General features: G+C 39.5%; 1 protein-coding gene across 5 annotated transcripts in view; it reads left to right on the forward strand.

Moving 5' to 3' along the window:
* The first annotated feature begins 3,430 nt into the window (after positions 1-3,430).
* ctnna2 (catenin (cadherin-associated protein), alpha 2) overlaps positions 3,431-23,969 on the forward strand; it is a 316,543-nt gene continuing 296,004 nt past the window's right edge. For all 5 annotated transcript variants that reach the window (XM_078291254.1, XM_078291257.1, XM_078291266.1 and 2 more), the window contains exon 1: positions 3,431-3,533. In XM_078291254.1, the coding sequence (XP_078147380.1) occupies positions 3,432-3,533 (102 nt within the window). In that variant the 5' untranslated portion in view covers position 3,431. The remainder of the gene's footprint in view (positions 3,534-23,969) is intronic.

Below are 23,969 nucleotides of genomic sequence, written 5' to 3' on the forward strand. Positions count from 1 at the left end.
TTCATCTCCTCAGTGTCTTTTTGCAACAACGTGTGACATGCTTTCATTCAAATTCGTAGCTTAACATCATTGTGGACCCACAAGCTGAAAGCCAAACTTGTTGAATAGGTACCACACTTCAAGTAAAGAAGTTTCACAGGCTGTGAAAATTTGCCCAACAGATCTTGAGTTCCTTTTTTTACAGATACTATCTTTGTTTACATCCAGCCATTATGCCTCAAGTCTCGCTGGATAAACTGAGGGAAAGGTGCAGTAGATAGGAGCGACAAAGAGACATTGCAGTTTATGACAGGAGGGAAATGATTGATGTTGCTTGTTGCCTAGGGAGGAAGCACACAAGTATTCAGGCAATAATCACACTATGCAATATTACATGAGACTAAACAGAGCTTCCTTCTGCTATACAATGTAAACCGTTTAATTGAATTATTCTCATTATCAAATAAATAATTACCAAAGTAACTATTAAATATGAGACAGTATAGATTTGGATGTAGTATTGATTTGTTAAAGGATAGTTCAGCATTATTATTTTCCCCCCATGTTCAGTGGTTGCTTTGACGTTTTCATACTTTCAAGTTCTGTCCATTGCATCAGTAGAAATTTTGTATTTAAATCTACTTACCTCTTAGCTCCTAAAACCTCCAAAGCACATCGAAATGAAACTCCAGAGACTTAAATTTTCATCTTTGTAAGTTATCAATCACTGCAGAAATTATGACGATGATACGCATTTGAAAATATTTTCAAAAAACAGCATTTACTTAACCATGCCTCAAAAATGCTGATGAGGGAATTTTTTTGCCATTTTCACAAAGGCAATGCATGCTAATAGAAGCTTCAAGTCAGCTGTAAGTGCTGGAAATGCTGCCTTTTCCCCGTGTTAACAGCAACCTTGTAAACAATGTTGCCAGCTGATGTTTTGCTATAGTGCACACACAAGATGAAGACTCTTGATGGTGTTTTAGATGCACTGGAGTCAGTTGGCTGATGTTTAAACACTGACAAATAAATTGCCTAAAACAGTGAACGGTAGGCCTTTCCATTGGTGAACAGCATGTTCACCTCTGGAAAAAAAAGCATCATGATGATATGAGGAAAAACTTAATGACACCAGCATACTCCTTTAAAATGTCCTGGCCTGCAACTTTTATTGAAGATAAATTTACTTGGTCTTTGGTGAGGACTAAAGTCAGGGTTGTGGTTTCATCAGTGGTTCCAGGTTGCTAGCCAGATCTCCTAGTGTTCATCCATCTTCACCCATTGAGTCTAGTTTAGGGGCCTCTGGCCCAGATCTGTCATTCTCATTCACATTCTTTACTCCCTTCTGCCTCGTTGACATTGGCAATAGACTGGGCTTGTCCCAGCTGGCCCACTCTGAAGTTGCTTAGAAACACATCCCCACAGTAACAACAGACTGCTACCCCCCATGCCAGTCGTTCATTCCTCACATTCACCCAATATGACCCCACTGAGCCGAAGACTTTTAGAAAATTGTACTGAAATAAACATTCCAATTTTAAGAACAGCTACTCTAAAGAACTGTATGATTGGTATTGGTATCACAGATCTCACCTCCATCTCAGGAGTGTGTTAGACAAAGTTGAATACCTTGCACTTTACGATAGATTTTGTAGGTCTTGTCTACAGAACACAGATGAGGCTATACTGGACGAAAATGCTGCTGAATGGTAATCATATGAATTAGACTTAACTTCAGCTCCATTTTCTCTCCTGTTTTCTCCTTTCTTGCCCGTTTTTCCCATTTCGGATGCTGTCTCAATGCAAAGCCACAACGCAATGTTTGTGCCTGCATATGATTTTAGGTAATCAGAATGCTGTTCTCGCTCCCTCAAAAGGAACTTGGACAAATCTAGGCCGAAACTCCACTGAATGACAATCAGCTCGACAAAGAAATTCACTGTAGCCTAACTCAATAAGTTCCAACTTTAGAAAGACATAATAATCATGATCATCATGGGGTTTATTAAGGAAGTAAGTTACAGTAACATAAGGTCAGGGAGATGGCTAGCCAGTTAGGTATGGTTTGCTTGGGTTGTTGACTGTGCTTTGGCTCATTGGGTGAGAACAGCAGGGTTCGCTGACTCATCTCATGATTGAGAGAGGTCACTGAATCCATAAACTACCAGCCTGAAGCAATGACTGGTTAAGAACATCCACGAGAACCTAGTTCATGTGGGCCAGTGTTATTTCACTATGCTACATTATTTTTGGGAGAATTGCTGAATTGCCTATATTATAGGGCTGCATATTGGCATGATATTCTAGTTTCTACATGGTCATGATTCAATATAATTTTGATGCTATACATGTATTGACATATGTGTTGTATGCATTGTATACTGTATGACTGAAGTTTACAGACATAAGACTATTGATATTCTATAGGGTAGAAATTTACCCCAAAACTGTATTACTTATTTCAGTATTTCCATTTATTTTTATTCGATTGAAGTGAAAATTTAATGTTAACAATGTACAATATGTTGTGCAGTGAAGCAATTTTTAGATTTGTGGAATTAAATGTGGATATTTTTTTCACCCAGCTCTTATTAGGTGTGGAAATACTGTAATAGGCCAGGTGTCACCTCTCTTTGCAAAATCTACCAAGTGCTTAGATTATTCAAACTAGTTCAGTGAACACACTTCTGACAGCATAATTTTATGTGGCTGCAATCATTATGGAAATGCTAATATTTTAACTACTCTACTAAGTTATTCTATTAAATTTAACATCATCTAATCCCTCTTCTAAACCCTGTTTTATGGTGTATAAAGTGTCACTGTGAAGGAATAGGGGGAGACATCAATGATTATTTGAAATTCAGCCATGCTGTGAATCCGGAGATTCATTTCACTTTATTTCTACCCACCTGTAATACCTTTTACCTATTCTTTCATTTACTTTGCTTTCATATTGGTGTGTTTCATCATGCATCTATAATTAAAGTGTTGGAATTCATCAAATACCATACTATACTATGAAAAACCATCATAATCAGCAAAAAAAACAATAATTTAATTGGAATGATCCTCACTTCCAGGGAGTTGTTAACCTAAAACATGTACTCATTAGTATAAAGTTCACATATTTATACTAATTAAAGTCCTGGGATTTTATCCAAATTACCAGCATTATCTTTCCATATCCACATTACAACTGGGCAAAGTTGTTTTTTTTTCTAATAGGACTCAATTGTCTCCAGTATGGCTGGTAAGCACGTCCTTTAGTTCATTTTAAATTGTCTGTGGTCTTTTTAAACTACAGGTCTTGGGCAGAAGGGAAAGCCTATTTCTGAATGTTATCCACATGTAATTAAAAGCACTCGCCTATGTGTTTATGAGCCTAAGCTTCTGTACGGTTATACGTTCTTCTAACTGTTGCTCTGCCTGTATTCCCTCTAGAGACCATGACGACCGCCACCTCCCCCATCCTGTTGAAATGGGACCCCAAGAGTCTGGAGATCCGCACCCTGACTGTGGAGAGGCTGCTGGAGCCCCTGGTCACACAGGTACTTCAATAAACTTTTTACTATTACTAAACTATTTTATGTTTTTTTTTAATGGACTAGAATTGTTACTACTGGTACTGCTACTACAATACCCACCACTGCTCCTACAAAAACAATAACAAGTTAATTTGTATACTAAAAAATTAATCAGCAAGTGCTTTATAAACAAAATAAAAACAAGCATAGTAACCAAAACCATCAATCAATCATCAATATAATACAAAGCATAATAAAAAAGATAGAATAATTGGGAAAATACTGTACATAAGACCACACATAATACATAAAGGCCCCTCTGTAAAGTTTTAATTCAAAAGGTTTTACTAGCTGAAGCTCATCAGCAGGTTGTTCCAAAGTCTAGTGGTCTGAATGGCACTGGACTGATAATGTCAAGTAGCTTGTTATAGCTTAGTATCAGCAAAATGGAAGACTTTCTGGTCCCACCTTGGTTGAATCACTTGTTACAGAGCTGCTAAGCTGTGCTGGGTTACAGCCAAGGATTTTGGCTCATGGCCACCGACTCGTTTGGCTTGCAGTCTAAGCAGATGGCTGAACATGACTGTGGTCACCCTGGCTTATTGTGGCACCTTCCTGAATCTGTGACAGCCCAAGTAGTAAGACAATGGCCTTGCATACAGAAATAATTAATCAATTTAATTTAACAGAGGAGTGGTTTTTGAACGGCAGGCATTTATCCTCCTGGCATAGTCACTAATAGAATTGAAGTGTGAAGACTATACTATTTTCCATTCACTTCCTCCAAGAGTATGGGCCATAAAGACATTATTGTAGAATCAACTCTTTCCAGCAAAGGCTGCAAGGCCTTAGAGTTAGGGCTGACACCTTTATCAAGCCAAAACCAGTGACAGGGCAGTCCAGAGGTCTGCTCCCCTGGGAGGAGATTTTTTGAAAAACAGCTTTAAAATGCTCCGCTCTGGCGACATTCGAGAGAAGGATTTATCCAAATCTTAAGTTTATACCCAAAGGTCTCCTATACAGTATTTTCTGTTTAGAGCCTCCATGTTCTGCTGCTCAACACACTATGCGGTGAAATCAAATTTGACATTCCTTTTCATGGATGACAAGCGGGCATGTCCTTCCCTTTGGTCCTGCTTCCAGTATACATAATATGAGCATGAATAATGGCACTGTAAGCAGTTGAAGTAGAACACTGGTTGCAGTTTAAAGTTCTTCATATTGGCAAGCAGGCTTTCGATTAACAATAACAACAAAAATATTGAGGGCAGTTAATCAGTGCAAAACATCAACAACAGCAACATTTATTCCTTTAAAAGTACCCTCTGCGCTGCCCTTATTTCACTGCCTCTTTTTGAAGTACATTTTACAATAAAGCTCCAAAATCTATTAAGTGGCTTGTGAAAAGTGCTATACAAGTAAAGCTGTATTTGAACTATTTAGAATAATCCTTTCTTTTTGCCCCTCTATCAATCTCTTTCTCTCTCTTGTTTAGAAATGTATGACCTGTATGTTTATGAATTGTGTAGGCTGTGTATTGGGAATGTACATTATCATTAAAACAGCTGAGACAGGAACATTGTCCAGTATTAATAATCATAGTTACTGGAATCATTAATGATCATTAATCAAATTGCATCAGTGACAGATTGTTCACAATATACAGTAAGTAGCAATAATGTTGCAAACAGCTGCATGTGGGAGCAGAAATTGTGAAATTGATGTTTGAGTCTTCTGTTTTTTTTTTGAATATGGCCGTTTGCTGAAGCATGTTGCTTAACGTCACATATTCCCTGTGGCACACTGCAGTTTGCCTTTTATTCATTTTCCCAGTCAAGCCACTGATATTCAGCTTCCCCTTCACGGCAATATTTTTATAATCTGTTGTGTTTGATAGGAGGGCTTGAAGAAGAGGAAAAAGCCAAATTTTAAATCCCACCGCTCCCTGCGTAACACATAGCAACAGCCAATGCGGACACACACACACACACACCATCACACACAGAGTGAGCAAGCACACTGAGGAGGAGTGAGGGAGCTGCCGGCCGGCTAAGGAACACAACATCTTGCTCTTCATTAAGGAACAATTCCATATTATACGCAATGGATGGCAAGTGGCACTTTTACCACAGAAGCCCCTCTCACATGCTTTAAGGCATTGCATTTTGATAGCATTTGTTAATGTCAATTATTGTGACTTTTTAACTGACTTGCCGGTTTGCACAGTAATAGAACAAAATCCTGGAAATTGCCCTGTAGCCTTTCAGAAAACCCACTGTAAAATCAAGCACAATTCTTAACAGTAATCACAGAAAAAAACACACAAACTCCGGGGGGACTGTAGCTATTTACTCCTGAAAGACATCCTTGGCAACCGTCCCATTTCTCCAGGAGGGCTTGATAAAGCTGCTTCAGTGCAGGTAGTGGCTGACCCACTGACAGTGGTGGATATTAGATTTGGAAAGGCTAGATTTTACTCACAGCTCAAGACTCAGAATCCAGCCTGTTTACTCTTTGGTCCCTTGAGAGTTTTTAAGTATTGATTCTAGACTTTTTGCCAGCTATACCAGTTTTGGCAGCTACACTCAGCCCTGTTATCTACCATTGTTACTTTTTTAGCTTAGACTGCTGCTGGAATGAGGGATTGCTTTAGTGTCTGGGCTTGGCTGAACTAACAAACAAAACCCTCATAAAACCCTTTATAGCCATTTTTGTTTATGATTGTGAACAAAAATATGTCATTGTTTTTGGCGTGTGTGTTTTCTTGTTTAGTGCCGTGGACAAATCACAGCGATGATTATATGCAATTCTGTTTTTATGTCAGTCACAGCCATGCAGTATAATCTAGATTGTGTTGTGCCCAGCCCATCCCCCATAGTTAGTGTTAGTATTAATGCTTGGTCAGCAAAACATAGGCCAAGTGGTTGGTGGGGATTGGTCTTACCATAAGAGGCACGTCCGAAAAGAATACAGGGTCACCTCTGCATTGATTTATTTGTCGACGTTTCGGTCAAACGACCTTTCTCAAGACATAAGAGGCTCCACAATAAGCAGTACATAACAGGTGTAACTGACACAGGAGGCTATGAACAGTGTGGTTGAAACGGTGCAAAATCATTGTTTTTCTAACATTATTTGTGTGCAGTGCTTTGGAGTGACACAATCCGGTGCCAGATTAACCACATTAACCACAGCATGGCATTTCATCAGGTAGCTGTCACTGTGCCCTTTATTCCCTCTGCATTGGTTTCGCTGGTAGATGAAAAAAATATCTTTCTTTCTACATTTGTTGTGGTACCGTGTACTTTAAGAAGTTAGTAATTTCATTCATTTGATTTATTAATAAATAATACATTTAAATGTTTCAATATAATGCATATGCGAAAGAAAAACAGCTCAGGAATCACAGAGTTTTGATTTCTGAAAAGATGAGAGGTGAAGAGAAGCATTTATTTATTAGAAGCATTTATTTATGTTGAGTGATTTGGTTTAATATCAGGTTGCTTTCACCACACTTCTTGTACCTCCCCCCAGTTTGCCAGGCATAATGCAGACAAATGGTAGTGAATATATTTCAGTCATGGTTTGTGATATCAGTCTGGGTTTTCGTGTCTGTCTTATCTTGCAAAGGGGTGAAGAGAAAGAAAAAGAAGGAGACAGGAAGGGTGCAAAAGGGAAACTTTTGCACACTAGCTAATTTACTAACTGGCTAACTAGTCTACCAGATGATTTTTGGTTGCAGCCTGAAAAAAAAAATCCAGGGTCACATTTCTCACAGTGAAGATAGAAATCAGCAGCCAATTTTATCTGAAGTTCAGATGGGATCTATAAAATATAAAATCTACAAAAAGGCTGAAGGCATTGCCATCCGGTATTTGACAGAGATGAAACTAGGAGAGCCGGCCTTCATTGAAGGAGAACAAACCAAACATCCAAATATTCTATTCTAGCTAATAGGGCTGCACAATTTATCACGAAAAATAGTCAAAATTACAGGGATAGCAAAATTAGAGCAGGAAGGGGTTCACAGTGGCAATTTAACCAAAGTATTTTGTTTTGTGCAGACTCTCCAGTCCACAAATAGCACATTATAGAAATCTTTGATCATGTTCAAACTGAGCAAGTCTTAAGCCCTAGCCTCTATTTTTTCCCTGGATATTTTTTGGACATTTTTTCATAAGATGGAAAAAAAATATGTAGTAAATGATGTGGTGTCTACATGTATCACAATTTTTTTTATTTATAAGCCTCTGTGGTCTTAAGTACTAGATGCCTCATTCTGTAGGTCTTTGCTCTTCCATAAAATATGAAAAAATGCATAGATGATTCTCAGATTCATAAGTTATGATTTACCATGGTACAAAACAGGGTTAGGACTGAGGCTTTAAGAGGTAGACATGAGTAATAGACTGAACTGAAAGCATAGGATCAACTAGAGGGAGTGAAACAAAGTGGCTCGGGCCTGCCATCAACTTGGCTATATTCCATGGAGACGCTCCCTATGGGAGCCGTTTGGCTGAGTGATGGGTCCACGTTCCAATGAGGAATCATACTCCTCTTTCCTTTTCTGTTGTGCCTGCTGAATATCTGGTATGTCGCACATTATCCATATGGATGATTTAAATGATAAAGGCTATATCTCTTAAATCACTTAGAATAAGATAAACATTGTTTTATTTGGAAGATAGCTTTCATAGTTCCCTTGTAATTAAATAAATACTTTTTTCTAGTTTTTCTTAATCAGTTTACATTCTAGTTTTAGTCAGCATAGACAGCATCTGGATTGTTGTTGCCTAATCTACAAGCTGAAAACTTAACCTTTCCAAATTCATTTTTAAAAATTGTCTTTGCTGTTCTTCATACATCCATTTTGCAAATCAAAATTCTAATGTTGTCCTAGTTTTGATGACAGCTAATTATTATGTTACATTTTGAGGGTGAACCCAGTTGGCTTGTCCACCAAGTGTAGACCAATCAACACTGATACACTCAAAGCAAACCCACATGCATGTTAAAGAAAGAAAGAAACAAACAAACAAACAAACAAACAAACAAATAAGTACATAAATACATCAAAAAAATACCTTTGATTATCAGTCATCTGTTTTTGCCAGCTGTGCCCAGGAGAGCCACCTTTGTATTTAGTGGCAAAAAAATATGTTGAACTGACACTAGAGTATGTTTATCTGCAACATTTCCATTCAAAACATCTAGCTACAGTGAGCACAATAAGGGTCTAGAGTTCCACTATTTTTTACCGAGAGCAGCATTTATGAGGTCAATATACTGACACACTCTAGTATGCTCACATTATTACAATGAATGGAGTCAATCCTCACCACACTCTACAACTCCTTCATAGAAATCATAATAACCTCCTGCTTCACTTGTTGGTTCCACTCCCTCACCATACGGAACAAGGAGCGCCTCCAGAGCGTTGTGAGCACATGCTGCTCCAAAATCGTAGGGCACCCCCCCCTTAGATCCCTGTCCACACTTCTTGAACAGCAAACTCTGAAGAAAGCCAGTATGATCCTATAGACCACACACACACATCCTTTTCACTGCATCTGAGTGGCTGCCCTCAGGCCGGCGCCTTCGCTGCCCAGGGTGCAGGACTAATAGGAGGAGGGCAACCTTTGTGCCAGAGACGTTGTGTTTATTCAACTCCAGCCCAGGCTCAGCCCTGCCTCCTCATGACTGGACTTCTAAACTCTGCCCCCCTTATTCACTACCTATGGAACATTTATTTATTTATTTATTCTATAAATCAGCACTGAATATTAAGCCCCCTTGCACAGATGTCTGTCTGTCATGTCTGTCATCTACTATTGGTCTTTTTAGTGCTTGAATGTTTTAAATTTTTTTCATTTTTTGTGCAAATGCTCACACTTCTGAAATACAGTGAAATTCAAAGCTTGCTAAAAATATATAACTCAATTTTACTTGCACAATTCTTTTTAATTGCATCCATTAACAAAGACATTTCTCACAAATAATGTCTCATATTTTCTAATCACATTGCATATGTTGTTTTTCTGCCCATTCAGAAGTGATCAAACTGATCAGTTTGGATGTCTGGGTTTTGGATGACCAAGGTTCTGCTATAACATACAGACCTGGCATTCATTTGTGAATAAAGGTCACCACATATTATTTCTGCAGTGGCCTTCAGTCAACAGACTCATCAAATGGAATCCAAATACACAGACACTTTCCCTTGTGACTAGACAAGCCATATCACCCATCTCTTACACTAGTACGTTTCATTTTAGATCACCAGTCAGGCCAAATTGGATGGGAATGGGAGTGCTTTCACAGTGTAACCAAGCAATGCCAGCCATCACCGCTACATATTGGGTTCAATAGGGCTCAGTTCAACTTGCGTGGCTCAATTTAGAGACCAACTGCCACTCCATTTTGTCCCGCCCCGTCATTTAAGTTGTGCTTGTGTGTGGAACAACATATGCCCAAATGTTCGCATGAGAATAGATGTTATGTGTGAATGTGTATGGATGTGTGCATGCTTGTGTACATTTTTGTAATTTGTGGTTGCAGTGATGCTTTCAGGGGAAGCAGTTTACCGTCTTTGGTATTCATAACAGTTAAGAACACATGGAGCTATAGCTGAATATTAGCATCAGTCCAGACTGTGTTTTGCCCTTGGTTCATTTTGTTATGCCAGGCTTTCCAAGCATGAGTAACTGCTGGTCAACAGATGTCAACATCTGTCTCCTTACACCTATAAAACCTTGCATGCTGCAATGACCCTAATGTCATGTGTGAACTAATGTCAAGATTATTTCCACAATAATACTGATTATAACGTGTTTAATTTGATAAGCTTGGTTGATTTTCCAGCAAGGGACATTGAAACATTGATTATTCATGAATGTTCCTGCTTCCTAGTTAGATTTTTGGCCAGTGAGCAAAGTAAGGAGGAGATGAAGTATACACTGTGATTTGGTGTGCTTACAAATGCATGTTGCTTATTTTTCTGTAAAAACATATGTTTGTCCTGTTTTAATGAGATTCCCCATCAAGCTACATCACAAAATAACCGCTAAACTAAATCTCTCAAAATTTGGCCTCAATGAAAATCATCTGCAGGTAGAGAGTGTTCAAAACCAAACTCAGTTGGCTTCCTTTCAGATTTGCATCAGTGGTAGCTTATATTGTCTGTCAGCCACATGCTGTGTTGGTCCACATGAGCGGTCATCAAAGTGACAGGAAGGTAATTGCTTAATGTTAGGAGGAAGAAAGGGTGAAGAGCTTTTTCTCTCACGACATAGTGATCATTTTTAATCCATATCTATAACAATGCCTGACTGCCTTTACATCACATTACGATGGTTTGGAAAGTCTTCTAATACCCCTTGAGATACAAGTAATGTGCAATATAAATAACTCTACTCTGTGAAACTGACTCTTCAATTTGAAAATAAGATGCATCTCTTCTATGAGATATTGTTTATTTTGCCATAATGAAATCGACTGCTGTTTTGCTGTTGCAACAGTGATCTTTGGATTAATTCAGACAGATTAATTCTGAGAGTGTGAATTCCCCAACACAAAGTTTATTGATTTAGCCAGGAAATGGAAGAGTTCAGATGCAGGTCTGCTGTCAGACTGGTGTCTATACAAATAATAATCATCTCACCCTTTGTGTGTTACGATATAGCGGCCTCTTACTAAATACTGAAGTAAGTTACTAGTTAGTTGAGTAGTAGTAGTTAATAGTAGTAGTAGTTACTTGACTTGTGTGTGAGATTTAACCTGAGAAACTTCTCAAGCATTATTTATAGCTGGTTTTATAGCAGGTTTTCTAAAATGATCTGTAACTTTATGTGCACCTCCCATCCGATTCTGTTACCTTTCTGAGTTGATGGATATTGCAGTTAATAGTAATTCATCATCTCCCCTACCGCACAATATTAGTAATATGCTGCAACAAAGATGAGATTCATCCCATTGCAGCAGATTGCACTCACCACAGAGCTATGGGAATAAGCACAATAGCCAACTATGGTAGTTAATCTTTTTTGCAATTGCATTGCGGGTGTGAAGCATTTTCGGATATGAACGAAACGCTGTGATTGTTTTCCCTGTCAATTTGGATGATTCAGTGCGCCTGGATGGAATAAAAGGCTGCCTCAGGAGGATAGGTGAATGCTCAGCCTGACAGTGCTTGAGATAGCGAGCCCATTCATCTTAACCAAGCCGTTCCTGCCACTGCTAGAGTGCTAGGCAAGTCCATAGCTAATATTACTGAGAGGCTTACTTTCTCACTGCGTGTGAAGACAGCATGCCTCTGATATAGCAAATATGTTTAAACTGCCGGTGATAGCAGTATTGTCTGAGAGAATTAAAAGGAAGTAGCCTAGCCGTTAAGAGGCAGGTGGGAAAAAAAAAACAGGTGCTGAAAGTTGGGCTTTTTTATTTACGACCAGAAATCCCCTTTTGATTTCATTCTTCAATTCACCTATACATTCCACTTGACTAACAGCCTGTCCCAGGTTTTTCACTTTGTATTCCAGTAGAGATGCTCTGCTCTCTGAGGCTGATGCTCGTAAACCACTTACAACCTTATCGTCCTTTGTGACCTTCTACCACACCACTCGTGATGATATGCAGAGACGTTGTCCAAAGAGGTTTAGACCATCAAGACAGATTATGCTTAGGTCACAGAATGAGGGAGAATGAAAAGAATAAAGGACAGAAAGGAAAAGAGTCAGAGGGAAGGGGCAGGAGAGGTAGTGCAATGCAGCATGCTCATGCTCCAGCCCCATTTGGCTCCCCGGGTTTGGCTCTTGGAGAGATTGCTTCTCTTTGTCTTCCAAATTCACAGCTTTGGACCAACCATGACTGGCAAGAGCATGCTATCACTCCGTCCTCCTCCCTTTTACCCACTGGCAGTCCAAGGAGCTTGTCTCTTGCTAAATGTTTGTGTGTTGGAATTCTCTAGAACACATTTAGTAGGCCATTGAGTTAAGAGGCGTTATGCTGGCCGTTGTGCTCTATTGCCATTTCCTCTGGTGGTGACGTAATGTATGTTGGCTTATTGATTTGTGTTTATGCTTTTGGCATAGATTTGTAGCTGTAATAAAACTTTTTTTTTCAGTGCATTTTTGCACATGTTAATTACATGTTTCTCAGCACATAATGTGAGAAAGGTAAAACTACTAATGCCTGATCATGGTTATCCTGGTACTTAAGGGAATATTAAGTGTTATTTATTAATATTCTGTAATTAAACTGCTGTTAAAGTGGATAAAATCAAGCACGTCTTCTCCTGGTGGACCTTGTCCTAAAAAAAGGCAAACTTCTCCTCTACCTGTTTCTAGGGTGTTAGTGGGAATTGAACTTGCTTTGTAACCCTTAAAAAAATAAACAAAGCATTAGATCATCCTAGAATATAAAAATAGAGCATGTCTCCATGCACAAACCTTTTTAAAAATTGAATAATCCAAAAAGCCAAACTAGAATTATATTTATTTCAAACTTGGCCTGAACCACCAATGCGTCTTCAATCTGCATAAAGGAGCTACATTAATGGAAACAAAGTTTTGCGCACAGAGGCACAAGCAAAACAAACAGGCAGCAAGCAGCTTGGACAGTAACATACTACTAAAACTGGATTGTCAGGAGATTCATGGATGGGAAACAAGCGAGAGACAAGGTATTTACTGTAAATTTTAAAAGACGTAAATATTACGATATGACAATCTGGTGAGGGAAAGAGAAATCCAATCCCAATGAGGATATGCGCCAGATGTAAATGCAATCCAGCTAAAATATATCTGGAGATAATCCAGGTATGAGACGTATGTTAATGCCAGGTGTAAACGGGGCCTGAAAGACACTCTGCAGCCCTCTCAGACACCAGCTGCACCACCCATCTCCCATCTCGCAGTCAGGTGTCCTGTCTGCCTGCCTTCACACCTCATAAACCTGCATCTAGAGCCCTAGACTGACAAGGACATAACTGGCTGTGCATGACACAGTTATCCTAATGGGACATGTCTGGTCTGGCATACATTATGTATACATGTGTGTGTGTGCATGAACATGTACTTACTTACTAATTAAAACTGTATGTAAAGTCTGCAAACCTGACTGCAAACCTGCCCCATACCCCAAATGTTTCATATATTTGGATTTTTCTGTCAAATTTCCTTTTCATATTTGTGTATTCTGCTATGGGAATACATCAGTTTGGAGACTTGAACACAAGACTCCCTACTTTTACAACATGCTTTTAGTGCAGAAAGTAGCAATAAAAAGCAGTAGTTGAGGAGTAAATGTAGACCATTGCAGCTGAGTACTCTTTGTTACATTGATTCAATGCACTGCACCATTTCCTATTGTCATACCATACTTTTCTTTATTCTCTGATGCTGTCTGTTTGTGAGTGTGAATGTGTAACAGGCGCCTCATGGCTGGGTCTGATTCAATCTGCATACGCTGCACTTCTGCTCTGTGAATAGTCTCCCATCCCCCTCCGCCCCCTCCCCAGCACACCCAAGTGTAGATGGCAGAAGTGCTACTCTGGTCACAGTTTGGTGTTTAATTTCAGTAGATCAAAAATCAAATGCTAAAATAGGGAAAACAGGGAAGAAATTCATATTCACCTTTTCAACTCTTTGTTTTTAACTTTCCGAGGGCATGAACCTAGACCAAAACCGCCTGCAGAAAACCTCATTTGAGCTGACTGAGGGAGGCAGAGATGTTTTCCGTGTTTTTAGGTCCGTGGCCAATGTGCCGTACTGTGACCATTGTGCTGTGAGGGCTAGGTGGTTTTGTCCCCAGGTCTCAGTGGAGCGCTGTGCTTTGCACATGAATGACTTCAGGCCCATTCAGACGCTTCCTTCTAGCCTGCTGCTGCTTCTGTAGAGCACAGGAGCTGAACCATCACTTTTCTCCATATGTGTTCATACACATTACTCACAGATACGATGATGCAGCAAGCAAGAAAAAAACAACATTGCTAATGATTGTAGTGAAAGGAAACAAGAGAAGTAACAATATTATCATTAACATACTGTAGCTTTCCAATCTGTCTTCACAGCAGCCTCATATAATTAAAAGTTGCAGTATAAGTTTTACATATAATTCCACACTTGTATGGAGTATCTTGCTTGAAGTTAAACAAGTAAGAAGTATCACATTTAAGTTCAATTTTTTTACCTTTAATTATAGCACCCCTATTAGGCCAAACAGTGTAATTGAATTTGTTAAACATCAGTACACGGTACCAAATGTGTCATCCTTCCAAGTTTTGTCAAAATTGCAGCAGTGGTGTAGCAGTTATGGCCTTTCAAACTTTGAAATTTTGACCTTTGATTACAGCGTCCCCGTCAGGTGAATCAGTGGAATTTTTAAAATGCCAGATCACAGTGCCAACATGCATCATCCCTCCAAGTTTAATCAAAATCAGACCTGTTGTGTCTGAGATATCACCTGAGATATCATGTTTGACGAATGCCCAATCCAATAGTTGTTAGGGGGACCAAAAGAAAACATCATATCACAAATTAGTTTGTCATCTCCCGTTCACCTCCCAATTAGCTTTCTGAAATTGAGAGTCAGAGTTCTTTAGGGTGTAATACTGGCCTTGCACAGCACTTTCGGAGTTGACTAAATGGCAAGAAACTAACAATGTGAAAAAAATCCATTGCCAGATTGCCCCTCCTGGTGGGAAGGTGGATTAAACCAGTGCACTGACTGTAACTCACCTACAACCTTAAAAAGACAATATCATTTAGATATATAACTGGTTTACTACTGGCTACATCCACTTTACATTTTCCCCATGTTACATTTTTATTTGACATTTAGCCTACTCATTTTTCATCATTTATTCGTTAAATACATACAAACTTTATGTTGTCAAACCAAGATTGAAATTAACTGCTGTCAGGCAAACAAAGACGCCCTAAATAAAAAGACATGGATGTGACAACAAAGTTTGTAAGGCGACATGTTGTGAGGGATTATTCCCTGGTGGAGACTTTCATTTCTTCCTGTGGGTGTCAGATAATTGACAGTAAGCAGAGTGTAATGTAATGCAGCACTGATATGAAAACATTCAACTCGGGCGCAGTGAAAAACAATAAAACAGAAACTTTGACAAAACCAAATTAAGACTTCATGTTTACCGTGATGGATTGTCAAGTTGTTTTTCATACTGTGCAAGAATGAATGGCAGCAAATGTCTTCTTCTGAAGGTAGGAAACAAGCTCTGATATCTCCAACTACGCTGACTGTGTGCAGGCAACACCAGGCATAATGTAAAGGAGAGGGGCAGCCTATACGCTTGTATGCTCTCGTTTGGATTGGCACATTTCAAAGGTTTTCAGATCAAGCTACAAGCAATTGACATACAAATTGTATCCAGGAAAAAAACAGAAAAAAAAAAAAAAGTTGTTATACCCATACGAAGCATGGGGGGTTGGGCACACCCAAACCATTCAATGTGTTTTGGTTTGTGTACTCGAAAGCTCTTTATCAAACTCTTGATACAGTAGGTTTGGATTTACACCACTGGTAACATGTAAGTGTGCTGATCCCAGATTTTGTAAACCTTACATCATGTAGCATTTTTTCCTGTAATCGTTTCACAGCAGGAGTCAGTAATGGGAAAAAAAAAACCTCTCCAACCCAGATAATCAGGTTGACTCTGAGGTGTGTAGAGGCTTCAGCAGAGCTGGCATTTCTACTGTCAAACTATTTCAACAAAGAAAAAGGCAGTTGCTTCTCTCTTTCCTTCACTCTCTCTCCCTCTCTGGCAAACACCCTCACACACACACACACACACACACACACACACACACACACACTTATAATTAGTCTATTTTAATCTACCCACTTCTTTGCTTCTTTGCTCTTTATTTGCTTCCACTTTCTGCTTACCTATCCCATTCATCTCAAGTTGTCATATAGATGGAAATAATTCCTTGTTTATCTTTGCATGTTTTGTGCGTTGGACGTTCCTTTCAAGGAAAGACAGACGAGGCCGACTACAAATTACCCAATTACTAAAACAAGAGCGACAGCCAACAGAAAATTTTAATTAACCTGTCGATTGGGGTTGCCTATTCATTTCTCTAATATCAGTCTTTTACTGTCAACCAGTTCTTGTTAACTGAAAAAAAAACAGCCCTTCGGTACTTAAATTAATATATTGAAAAAGGAACACATTTATTGCTTGAATACCAAGTGCCGGGGAAGAAAAAAATGGAACAAAAATACTCTAATTGCTTTTTCTTAAAGAATACCCTAAATACCGAATGGAGCATTAGAATCTAGCCATTGCATTTGAATGGGCCCAGTTATTGCTTAGATATGGCAAAAAGATTTGTGACATGGACTTGTATTTGTCCTTGCATGTTTCATATGTCATTGCTTGATGACTGTAAATTAACTAAACAATCAAACTAGTAAGGCGATAGAGGAAAATTGCATTAATTTTAGACATTCACTATTATCTACTCTTTCAGTCCTGGGTAAGTAGCTAACACATTACACACCTGTGACGCAACTTATTGGGACTTTTTGGTAATTTCATGACTTAGCTACTGACGTCATTGTGGCCCCTTTCTATTGCAGAAATTGAATTACCTCCATTCCACATTTCAGACTTACCGACTCATGACATTGTAGTTGCGTGCTCTGATAGTAAATACCTAATGTTACCAGTTGGTCATCAAATTGCAATCTGGCAACAAAGGTTACTTGTTCAGGTTAGCTACAAATTATGAACTAACCCAATGAGACGGCAAAAGCAGCACAACATTTTGTATAATAGTAGTAATTTCCCAGTAGATTCTTAATTTACCTGCTGAAGAATATACCGTATTTTAATCTCCCAGTTACAACAGAGTGTTCTGTAGTAAGCGGTACAATCTTATAACCCATATATTTCATTTTAAGATCGTCACACTAGATAGGCTATTTGGTCATTTAAACTATGTTGAGATAAATAATGTTATGCAAACACCCTGTATATGTAAGTGTGTTTAAGTGTGATTTATTGTAATAGATGTAGTCATCAGATAGTCTTCAGTGTTGCTTTGTGTCACAGATAGTCCTTGAGTGCCAATTTTGAGGTCAGACCCTCCTATTGATCTTTTATTTGCTGTAGAGACAAGGCTTCTCTTTGTTGCTGCATTTCTCACAACCTGTGACTGGATCTTGGCTGAAAAGGTACTTGAAGAAGCAATTCAACTCTTCAATGCATTCCTAGTTATGCATTTTTGTTATTCATACAAGCAAAAGCACATTGGATGAGCAATTTACCTTGAGCTTTCATCTTATTTATGATCTTTATCTGACTCTAAGGATCGATAAAGGTCTCCTTGAGAAAGACATTGAATCTCCTCAGAAAGTAACACCCGGAAGAAAGGACATGCATAAAAGGAGGACAATAGAAATTGGCACGCTTTATGGATATCCTACCCTGTCTTAAAAGGCTCAGGTCTGCTTTATGCTGGCTTGGGTTAAAAGAATCAAATGCCATTAAATGTCAGTGTCCTAGTCTGCAACAAGAAGCCTGAGGTAGAGGACTGCCACTGAAGCAATGTTAACAACATGAGAGGTTACTGGCAGCCTGTGACTGAGGGATGAGCAACCTTAAAGAGCTATTAATTAAATATATTAATGGAATAAAATATAAATAAAAATAAAATAATGCAAGTTGCAGATATGAATGTGCAAATTCTTCTTAGAATGTTTTTCAGACAGCTGATGATGAAGTATTTTCATGTCAGTGAGAGTGAAAACATGGTGGGTGCACACTGGGAAGGGGGGCCAGAAGGATTTCAATCCAGGAGGACACTATCTTCATACACCTTGTTTAGGATTACATCTGGGTCAGGTCCTAATATACTTGGTCAAATGGGAAAACAAACATGAGAGAAAACAATTCTAGCAGTTAATACAGTGTACTATTGCACTGTACCAGTATTTGTATAGACAATAAGATACAAGGGTTGATCAGATCCCTTTTTTGCTCATTATTGGAGTTTGTATTACACATGTACATGTAAATCATTGAGGAAACTTTTTTATTCAAATCCTGATCAACTCTTTTGCTAAGCTATTTTATCAGCAGATCATGTTCCACACACCTTATGTAGCGCATGTGTTCTGTTCTAAAATATTGTTTTTATAGCTGCATGATCTACCAATGAGAAAGATCAATATGTCCCACTGCTACATTTCTGTGCTTTCCTCCATTTTAAAATACCTGAAGTAATTTTATTTGTTGCTGGCAGAAAAAAAAAAAATCTAAAATGTTACAGGTTTGATTATTAGGAAATTATTCTATGGGCTGTGTGAGATTAATTCATTATTTGTTTTGCTGTGGCACTGGTTTAGAATTGGAAACATAATATTTGGTCTTGTATGCTGCTCAACATCAAAATTTAGGGATTAGGGACACTAAAAAAAATCTTTGAGCAACTGTTGCTGGTTCTGATATCTATCCTGTAGTTCACAAAAAGAATATGGATGATGATTCCCTATACAAAGCCTGGGCAGTATGCCCCCAAACCCTGTCATTCTCTGTTGAGTGTGCTTAATGTGCACTCAACATCACTTTACCAATTACTGCATGTTTTTTCTGCTTTTATAGGTCAGATGTCTTTTATTCGAGATGAACATACAGACTTCATTTGTAGTATATTGGCCAATTACTGTTGGTGGTCCTTGTCCTTGGGGGTAGTTGTTGAATTAATCATTACGCCGTTTGAGGCAGCAGCCGCGGTGGTCCCTCCCTGCAGGTTCAAAGTCCCATCATTTGGACTAAGTTTTTTCTTGGACTAGATAATATACCAAAACCCCGTCATTCTGATGTGCCTGCCAGTTTCACTGCCTTAGAAGATGTATCCAAAAATATAATCTCACAAATCTTGTCATTTTCATTTGGTAAGGAAATTAGCCACTCTTGGATTCCAGCCTCACTTGCTTTTACATTTTCCACACTCCTCTGATGCCCCTTACATAATCCACTGTCCTTATCCCTCTACAAATCCAGCAGGGACCTCTGACCTGCTGCTCTCCACTGGAAGAGACAGAGAAGGTGTCATTGGGTTTATTAGTCTAGGTTAAGTCTGTCATGACATTACTGTCTGACATGGTTATTAAATTTGTCCATCGCCATTTTTTCCATTTTTTCCATATTTAATATACTTTAGTGCCATTCATAGGTCATTCCTGTTTTTGGGTGTCACTGAGTCGAAGATAATTGGTAATGGCTCCAGAGTGAACCAAACACGGAGAGTGTGTGTTAGCTCTTAGAGAGAGGGCAAAAAAAACAAAACTGTTGTCAATACACAAGTAGTGGGACATGAGTTCCACTTGTGCAAAGCGAAGTGGATTTACTCCCTGATCTCTCCGCCCTAATCCGGCTTCTTGGATGGGATTTCCAACACTGGAATGTTTTGGATGTTGACATGACAGTCTGCCTCTGCATATGATGTTGGGAAGAGCTTCTGGGCTGCGCTGTCCTGTTTGAGAGGCCGGAGAGAGCTATCAAACCGTCTCCTACTTATCAAGTTAACCAATGGTTTTGTCGAATGGTGTCTTGCTTCAAGGGCCTCTGATTCCCCTGGTCGGTATTGATACTCTAACATGGAGTCATTCATGGTGAGTAGTCTTGTCAGCTTCTCAGTGCACCTTGGTGCTCTTGATGAATGTTTGATCTCAGAGGTCAACTGTCTTGTATTGACTGTCTAGCTTGAAAGGGCTGTAATTGGGTGGGAGGCCATGCAGCATACCCAGTTGGCTCTGTGGGATCCGCCACTGTACGGACTTCTGTAAACCTACATTATTGGCAATTGGGAGCTATTATGTAGACATTGATAACTCTGCAAGCACATAGTAGATCGTTGGCCCTCTCTCACTGTCACTTGGCTTGAAGCAAAAGCTGGTTTGATGATGCAGGCCATCAGAAGGAACGAGTGCTGCTTTGAAGAGGCAGAGGGAACAACGGCTTTTGCCTTGGGCTGCACTGTATCTGATCAAAGGATCTCACTGCACAAATAGCACATCAGTTATTTAGAGTTAGTATGTAGAAGAGAGAAAACTATAAACAATGGATTTTGTGCCTGTGAGATATGTAGGTATGTGATGCGTTTTAGGATTATTATTGTGCACATTATGATGACATATGGTTGAAATCATACATTGTGGATAGAGGTGGTAAGAGAATCATTTACCAAGCAATCTGAATGAAGCCCTCTCGTCCTCCTTTTATGATGCAGATTTTTGTGCCATGTCATTTTCTCATTCCGAAATATATAGCATAGCGTTAATTCCTCTAATGCTGAATTTGCACACAATTGCTGCAAAGATTAGTTAGGATATGATCTGTTTGTTTAACCAGCTGAAGTGTAATATATTCCACTTCCAAAGCAGGAGGAAATGGCATCTTCCTCGCAATAAAGACATGTGATCACTAATGCCAGAACTGAGAAGATAGCGCCTTAATTATCTACAGTTCCTATTCTTTTATCTCATAATTACCACGGCAGTAACTAAGAAGTGTGGGATAGTTGAAAATGCTCTTGGCTAACCTGCAGCACTGCTAGTGGGCTAGCTGGGCACCTCTGAAGGGCAGAGTTGGCTGTCAGCAGTAGATGACTTAACCCCGCTCTTTTTGTATGTCGTCCAAGTCCAAGGGCTGGCTCAGACTGTTGGTTGGCACCTGACATACACACACACACGCTCTAGTCAAGGGGCTTAACCATAAAGGGAGGGGAGACGGCGGCGGCAAGGGGATTAAGGCTTCATGCTGCATCACTGTCATAATCCATTAAGCTAGTGGAAAAGGAGGAGGCCTGGACCTCAAACAGACACTTTTTGGAGGCATGGGAGGATGCTATACTGCTCCTCAGGGAGCTTTCATTGAAACCCAAACAATCCAACCCAAAGTTGAGTAATTCCAGCTAACTGCCGAAGATGAACCAGGTTTGGAAAGTAGTCAAAATATCAGGAAACTGATGACGGCTTGTTGACAGCAGTAATCTCTCACATGAAAGAATTTGGGGAAATATGATAATAAGCAATGGCTTGGGGTTATACTAGAAACTCCATTTATATGCCTCTACTGGCTTATTAATGTATCTGCTATTGGAAATGTATTCTCAAAAAAGCTCTCTCAGATTGCAGACCAACCATATTCAGATATGATTTTATATGGCCTGGCTGTTGGAGAAATGACTCTAGGAATCCTTCCGCTTCATATAAGAAAGCAAATTGTTGAAAAAGAAGGGAAAAAAGCTGTCTGGATTTGAAGTCTTCCGCTCTTTGTAGTCTTTTCTATCCCTTGTTTGAATTTGGATGACAGTATTTCTAAGAGGCTTTGGACTCTGTGAGAGGCGGTGATGTTCAAAGGCAGTCTGGAACCCCTGCTTCTTGGCCTGCCACTCATCGGACACCCGCCACGTTACAGGAAGCATTCCTTAAATTAACTTCAATGGGATAAGTGCGAAAATAATTGATATACTGAAAGATTGGAGAGCTGGAAAGCAAGAGACATTTTGTCAAGGCCAATGTATGGATGACAGATGACATGGGTTACATAATAAGGATATGTATGATAATAAAATATTGTGTAGATTTCCACAGCATGAGCTGCGCTTTAAACTGGCATGAAGTTCACAAGAGGTAAGGGCTCTAGTTTTTCATCTTGAGTCTTGAACCAAGTAAAAAAAAACACCCTAAAACACTGTTAAAGCAACAGCTATTGATGATGTACCTTGCATTTCTGGGCAAGGCACATCACTGTGTATTTTTCTTATTCCTGTGGGTAACTGGCCAGACGAAGGCGACGTCACGTCAACATATTTCCAGCATAGCTGCAAGAGAGTCTGATAGCAGAAAATGTTTCTTCTGTCTAAAACACGAACCGTAAATGTCAGGTTTTGGTGTCAGCCCCTCAGAATCGCCAATTTGGACTGGCGTTCAATAATCATGCAGGGAGAGAGTGGGAAAAATTGCTCTCTTGCTCTTAATATGCTCTCAGTATTGCTCTCTCCACCTACACATAGGCTATACAGTAACCAACAGCAGAATGCAACAAGTTCAGGCACACTCTCTGGGGTTTTTCAAAAAGCATTCTAGGAAATGTAGGCAATCACTAACTGAAGTGGAAGTCCACAAGGCAGATTGAGGGAAAGTGGGTATACCAAAAAAACAAAAAAATACACTTCATTACAACTCCTGGAATGCATTAAAAACCATAGATTGATGTAAGACTATCCAAGGGTGGAATTTTCCTTTAAATATTGGAATCTGCCTCCTAATTGTGAGGCAGATTGTGTCCGTTTGTCATGACTGTGGTCTTGGGTAAAACAAAAAAAATATATATATATATAGCATATCAAGTGAAAATACCCTCTGTCTTGTTTACTAGAAAAGATTGCAGCCCATGTAACACTGCATTGATTTCTCAGTCAGCTTGCCAATGACCTCAAAATTGTTCACAACAGTTCTGCACTCTGGAGGACCCAGCTGGAATCAGCCTAGATTGCCGCAAGCATGCTACTGAAAGTCAGTGCAGTATGGTAACCCTCCCATCCAACACATGTGGCCTCTTGTGGACACACACACACATATGCATGGATTCACTTGGAGACATATTTACACATATACACACACGCAGAGTCCAGTCAAACCAATGACCTGAGAGAGGCCATGGTAACATGATGGAGATGACAAGGCTATTAATGTTCAGAGCGCCCCCTGCTATTCTCCGCCCTGACCTGGTGGCTCGTTGCTTACCTCTTTCAAAAGCTTCTTTCTTCTCATTACTTCTGCCAGTGCCTCACACACACACACACACACACACACGCACGCACACAGATAGTCAGGTCAGTCCTGAGCCTTGTGAAACACACTTTCATCTGTCTCCAGGCCTTAGCTTCTGACACCTTGCTATGTCAGCATATGGCTTGCCCCGGGGTTCTGAACAGCAGCCATGCACAGATGCTGTTTGTCCGCTGCCTCTCTGCTTTTCTAGCGTGGAAAATCCACCATATCAGAACAGATTGCCTTCGAAACACAAGCCTTCTGGAAATGGCATTGTTACTTTCTTGACCATAAACTCATTTAGTCACTGAGTTGTCTCCATGAAGCTCGCTAGGGCAAAAAAGATCCTGACTGTATTATCCTACTTGTCATGTTGTGCCACAGGAGATAATAGAATTGAGATTCATGGTCTGGGACACAGAAGGGTCTGTGCCACAGCTAAGTAAATGCTTAGAGCGTAAACTCCAGCAGGCAGCCCAGTCTCTTAGATGTGAGCAGACAGTACTGATAATTGAAGACATTATGGCCCTGCATCAGCTTCACTTCTGTACTTCTCAAGTTTCGCAATTTTTTGGCAGTAATTTGTAAGTCAATCAAAAACTGTTTTATGATGGTGATGTGATGCAAACAGGCAATTATTTTGTTTGT

This window comes from Centroberyx gerrardi, chromosome 3 (assembly GCF_048128805.1).
Source record: "Centroberyx gerrardi isolate f3 chromosome 3, fCenGer3.hap1.cur.20231027, whole genome shotgun sequence".
Classification (NCBI taxonomy): Eukaryota; Metazoa; Chordata; class Actinopteri; order Beryciformes; family Berycidae; genus Centroberyx; species Centroberyx gerrardi.